General features: G+C 40.5%; 1 protein-coding gene across 2 annotated transcripts; it reads left to right on the top strand.

Annotated features, from left to right (window-relative positions):
• The first annotated feature begins 685 nt into the window (after positions 1-685).
• LOC143518943 (uncharacterized) lies at positions 686-6,037 on the top strand. 2 transcript variants are annotated; one of them, XM_077011875.1, is made up of 4 exons: positions 686-1,141; positions 1,260-1,350; positions 1,744-2,160; positions 2,417-6,037. In XM_077011875.1, the coding sequence occupies exons 2-4, from the start codon at positions 1,305-1,307 to the stop codon at positions 2,521-2,523; spliced, it is 570 nt and encodes a 189-aa protein (XP_076867990.1). In that variant the 5' UTR covers positions 686-1,141; positions 1,260-1,304; the 3' UTR covers positions 2,524-6,037. The 2 variants fall into 2 exon arrangements, with proteins under 2 accessions (XP_076867990.1, XP_076867989.1); XM_077011874.1 differs by having other exon boundaries at positions 692-1,047.
• The last annotated feature ends 294 nt before the right edge of the window (positions 6,038-6,331 follow it).

Below are 6,331 nucleotides of genomic sequence, written 5' to 3'. Positions count from 1 at the left end.
AAAGATGTAGTATCGTTTTCATTCTGGAATTGTGTGTATAATAAAACAATGCTGTCCATAAAAAAGTATTTGTTGTTTTTTTCTTGTTATTTTTATTGCACAGATGAACCCAGGCGTCGGTTCTTACAGGGCAATAATGCACTGTATAACTAATACTATGATCGTAATTCTTAATTAAAAAGACTGGAATTTTATTATCAGAGAATTCTAAAACAGTCGCCTGTAGGGGGCCAAAATGAAAAGCTGTGGATACTAGCTTTTTCATTGCTATGCAGCGCCCCCGGCTGGTAAAAAAACCTTACAGGCTTGCTTGATGAAAAATACAAAATCTGCTGCATCTGGCCTGCTCTCATAATAAAGCTTTTCAGTCGTATTAACAATTTTGAATTAAACTGTAACAGCACGGCGCTGTGATGGTTTCTTTACATTCACTTTACAGCAAACAAATGTGACAGTCATGTCGCTATCTTATGGTAAATAAAGCGAGAATGGGTCGCGGGTGGGTTTGTGTCTCGAATGGAACGCGTACTAAAATGTGGTGTCAACAATAAGAAAAGTGTCGCAAATCGATTCGGCTGTTAGTACACTGTGTGCTTTTCATCGATAAAAACGTGTAGCGTCTAGGGCGCACGTGCGCTTTTAGACTACTGCGGCATCAGCATCAGCATCACGCGCATCATACGCTCAGGTTTAAGGTGATAGGGACTTTAAAAAGCTCGCGCCGTCCTGAATCGCGCAGCACTGGACGTGTCATATACTAAAAAGAGAGAGAAAGCGAAAAAGAGATGAGGCGTCCCTTGCTCTTTTACCATTGTTGCTCGACACTGTATTTCTCTATATGAGCTATTACTGTTGTTGACTGTCCTTGAGTGTGATCTGTGTGCAATTGGTTCGGACTAAGCGATGGGGTACTGAAGGGCGCGCTGAGCTTACGTCATACGAAAAGGAATGCAGCTGCAAGTAGAACTAATTGGTTTCTTCAAAATATATATTTTATCGTCCCCTCTCCCAGGGGTGTAACAGACGGATAGACGCTTCAACTGTAAGGTAAACCAAAGTATTTAATCCAGTCTATTCATATGTGCTCGTACTTGGGCGTCGCCTTTGGACCCTTGAAATATGCAGTTAGGTCATTCCAAAGGTATTTGCTGTCCCATGCATGTTAGCTTGCAGTTAACCTTTGACAAAATATAACACATTTTGAAATTTTAGATTTAAGTTTATAAACAAGCTATTGGATTACTGTATTATTGCTGCAGCGAGTTTACTCATCGCTGGATACCCGGTTGTGCAGAGGTAATCCGATGACCATGACGCTGCACACTTCACTAGCTGGTCCTGTCTTTTGGGGTAAGTTGTTATTACCTAACAGTGCGATTTATAATATCCATCCATCTTGAATAGGTGTGTGTGTGTGTGTGTGTGTGTGTGTGTGTGTGTGTGTGTGTGTGTGTGTGTGTGTGTGTTCGTTCTCCCTTTTCTATATCATTTTTACTAGTGTCTGCATTGTGGCAGGCCAAAGATACTGAAGTAGATTTTATTTGTTGACATAAATCTGACAAACTAATGGCTGTATCCTATGTAAATATGTACAGTCATTTAAACGTTAAACCCAACTTAGTCTTTAGTATCACTATGTAAGTTGCAAAATGATCGTTGATAATAATAAATACTAATACATACTTATTAACTTAGTCATTAACTAAGGCCAATTATACATATGCTATGTATTTCTGCCATTAGTGCTGTCTTTATGGATGCTCGGAACAACTACTGCCACTTCCAATTACCATAAGCCTAGCTTCCTGAATTTCGACTCATGGTGGTGGAACACCCCCAGGGGCCCTCAGATCTTCTCCTGCATCACCTACATGGAGAGGAATGTGCGTGTGGACTGTGAATTTCCCCTCACCGACAAGATCCCGGGGCCCTTCTGTGAGTTCAAGCAGGATGGTCGTCTCATGGGCACTACCTATCCCAACAGCCCCGTGCACCTCATCCCGTCCATAGAGACCCGGCGGAGGACCAATGTCACGCTGGTGCCCCCCAACACCTGCCGCCTCACCTGGATGCCTATGTCGGATGATCGAGCGTTCACCTACACGTGCAGGGTTTATCAGGGAAGCACCTGGAAGGAGAACAGCATGGCCTTCGACCAAAGTGAGTGAGCAGGCGAGCGCCGACATGATCACACTGGCATGTCTGTGGGGCACAGAATCAAATAATTTATGATGCATACTCAGATACTCAAACAAATACACAGAGTAATTTATCCATTAAGACCTGCAGATATTTGAAAGTAAGTCTGTGGTTTTTGTGCAGGCCTGTTTGTTATTTGTCTGATTCTCTCTCTCTCTCTCTCTCTCTCTCTCCCTCTCTCTCTCTCTCTCTCTCTCTCTGTGTGTGTGTCTCTCAGGAAATCTGCTGGTGTGCTCTGCTTTGAGCATAGTAGGTCACGCATTGCCATGGATCCTCTTGGTTATGATATCTCTTACTGTTTCTCTGGGTTTACTGTCAGTGTGACAAAGTGTTAGCACTGGTCTCATGCAGCCCCGCCTCTGAGGTTTAGTTCACACGAGAACCTGCAACTCCTCACTGAGTGGCATGACATACAATACATTCTTCCATCACACAACAGGTAAAAGTGACCCAAACCTGATTTTCTGACCAAGTCCATTTTTTTGTTAGGCTGTCCAAAATAATTTTACATGGTGTCCTGTATCCTGCCAAACAACAATGTTTGATGTGACAGACTCCTTCAGAGATAAACAATGGTGTCACTACCTCGTGTTATTCTGCAGTGGAGGCAGGCTCCAAACGAGGTGTTTCTGTGGAGTCATGGCAGCTAACGCACTGGAGAGGAATAGAGTTGTGAAACCTGAGCCGGGACTGTCTTTCCTTTCCAGTTGCAAGAATTTATGACAAATGCTGAATTGGATTGTAAAAAAAGTCACATAAAAGCTGGCTGTTTAGACTGAGTTTACATAATGGATACGTATCAGACAAAATATCTGTATAGGATACATATTGGATACGTATCAGATTTCAGTACCGTATATGAAAAGCAATGCTGACATATCAGGTAAAGGTGTATATTTATTTCTATAATGTTTTTAAACAGCCATTGTCACACAGCATTTGTGTAGAATGTAGAATCCAAGCACCCAGTGAGCAAGCCAAAGATGACAGTAGCAAGGAAAAAACTCCCTAAGAGCTCAATGAAGAAACCTTGGAACCAAAACTCAAAAGGGAAGCACGCTGTCCTCTGATCAACATTGGACACCACAACAGATACAAAATAAGTAAAACAAAATAAGTAAAACAAAACATAGTAAGCAAGTAAGCAACAGAGGTTCCAGGTTCATATAAGTCTAATCTGTGTTGATGAATAACATCCGCAACCTTTTTGGCACAGAAATGATCTATGAACAGCTGCCCAGTCAGCCTACTGCCTTCTGAGCTGACTGTGCACCTGGTATGTGAAGAGAGGGAATGAGGGTGGCAGAGAAGTGACTTGGTGGGGGAGGACCTGGGAGGAGCCAAACTAGTGGGAGGAGCCACAGTAGTGGAAGGCGTCAGGACATGGAAGGAGCCACAGCAGCAGAGATGGCTTGAGGTTCAGCAACAACTTGGCACCAGGAGTAAATATACCTCAGCAGAAAGAGAGGAGAGGATTAGACATGATAATTTGGATGATAGTGTGGATAGCAAAAAACATGGAATTCCAAACTTTTCAATTCCAAGAGTAACAGAGTAAAGTTTGATGAAAATAGTGAGGGAGGAGTGGTGGGATGATATGGTAACATATTTCATAAACACTGATGTAAATTAGCTGCCATAGCTAGATGGAGACCTATCATTAAAGTCTTGGCTGTCTCTTGCCTCCTTCTCTCAAGATATTTTTTTTTTCAAATTTGCAGCAGGCCTTCACTACAGATTATCATGAGCATTAACTTTAGACTTGTGGCAGTTACTCCCAGTTTGTTTGTTTACCTCTAGTTGAGCAAAGCATTGCTCTATTGCACGTGGGTCAGTTTATGAGTGTGATCTATTTAGACTAATATCGGATATAGGTCACATTGAAAAAATATTTTAAACAGCCTAACAACAAAAACAGAATTGATCTGAAAACTGGATTTGGGCCAGTTTTACCTGCTGTGTGATCATAACCAAAGTGTTCAGAATCAGAACTAAAAATGACTCCAATCTTTTTTTTTTTTCTTTTTTTCCCACACTGCCCCACAGATAACACCTCTGTGTCACTTATGAAGAAAAAGATTTGAGTCACTTTTACAGGCTGTATGAACATAGCCTTTGTTTCCATTATTGGTTTATATTTAATCTACACCCTATTTCCTCAAAGCTTCATAGTGCTAAGACTTAAATGAGAATATTCAGAGTGATACTCTCCCTACCATTCAAGGATCACTTTTGTGTTCTGGTGCTTTTGGAAAAGCCAGCCCTGTTTAGTCACTTTAATCTCATTCACCTATATAGGATACCACATATATAATCCAATGTACTATAGACACTTGCTGTGTGTTCATCATACTGGTAGCTGTCTCAGTGAACAGAAAAAAAAATAGTTTTGGCAATATTGCATTCATAGTGACAGATGCTTTTATCCAGTGGCCTACATTATCTGTCAGTATTACAGTAAATATTTATAACATAACCTGGAAACAGAACCCAGGAATGTGGTGTTGCTTCCCCTATGCGGTACCTCCTCTGCCAGGAACACATGGAAAATCACAAAATGTATATTTTTGGATCCCCAGTGTCACCCTTACACATCCAAGCACACATATTCACCAGCTGTGCACTTGAGTGCAACACATGTGCACTATGTACTATGAAAGAGTGTATGGCCTGGTGTCCTTAACCTTCAGAAGTAATTTCACCCTAAGCCAGACATTCCTTTGAGTTCTTACTTCAGAAACTGTTCACATGCAACAAAAGTTACATTTACAAAGAATTGTGCCATATAATTTTAGACATCAGACTGCAGTTATCATCCCTCATGCTTATTGCCATATTGATCTCAACTTCTAGCCCATATCATGACTTCTCCATACTGTGATGTTTTTAATTGTTAATTTTTGCTACATATATATTTGTAAACAAAATATATATAGAGTGAAAGTATTTTAGCAAGGTCCTGGTAATGCATAGTGGTGTTAGTATTTGCCACGCTCCTTTAAAGCAATATGTATTCAGAAGCTTTGCCATGCTATTCTGTCTTGCCTACACAAGTCAATGGTTTCTGTGCTGTGCCACTGCTATCTTGGGGACATTATTTTCTGAAGGACAACCTCACACCAATACCACAGCAAGGTCATATTGTATTGCAACTCTTATGCAAAGGTAGGCCAGATGCTGCAGTGTCAGACTACAATAGCCTGATCAAATTCAGACAGAAGTCAAGGACAGTTTTGGACAAGGAGCAGATTCATATTAAGTGAAAATGACTTATTATCAAATGCAGAACAAAACATCAGTCCAACATATGCCATTAACCACAGTAGGCATAAATTAATAAGTCACATGATGCTTTAAACTGTTATGTTTTTATGTACGTCTTCCAATGCATTGGCATGCACACTGATGCACATTTTTCAAATGTATTTTTATAGCATTTTAGAGTATATGTGCTGGGAAAGAGTTTAGAAAAACAATCCTGGCTTAAGTGGTGTCTGGTGTGCAGTGCTCAAACATCTGAGCTCATTTTTCACTTAATCTGTTTTTCTTGCGTCCATAAACAGAATAATGGTCCAGGAGGCATCAGAGAACTCCTTACTCCTCTTGTGAAATAGAACAGCCAGGACTTCTTGTCTGAAAGCTAACTTACTTGTGCCATGTGTATTCTGGCCATGTTATCTATTAGCAGTATGATGTATTTTGCACTAAACGGAATGTAGACCTGTATCCTCACGCAAACACATGCACGCTTGTTTTCTATTGCCCCCCAGCTGATTCTTTGCCTGCACAAGGATGTGTGTAGTGATACACAGGAAGAAATAAAGGTACACAGACTGTAGCCTGTTAACATTTGTTTATTTTTAACGTTGTTACTAATGGGTTTGAAGTAACATGTTCAGACATACGTGTGGATGTGGATCTATGTGTAATATCTTAAATATGCTTGTTAAAGTCCCAAGCAATTTGAAAACTGGACTGTCGGGTTAGGAAATATGAGCTATTTTATTGAATTCTTTCTCGTTGTCTTTGACTTCTTAGATTTAATAGATTGCCGTAAAAAATTATTTCATGACTGGTAGCTAGCCAAAGAAAACACAGTTTAAATAGGCGACCCATAAGAAGAAACAGATGT

Source organism: Brachyhypopomus gauderio, chromosome 7 (genome assembly GCF_052324685.1).
Source record: "Brachyhypopomus gauderio isolate BG-103 chromosome 7, BGAUD_0.2, whole genome shotgun sequence".
NCBI lineage: Eukaryota > Metazoa > Chordata > Actinopteri > Gymnotiformes > Hypopomidae > Brachyhypopomus > Brachyhypopomus gauderio.
The sequence above is the reverse complement of the archived record's forward strand: the minus strand, read 5'-3'. Positions and strand labels throughout refer to the sequence as shown.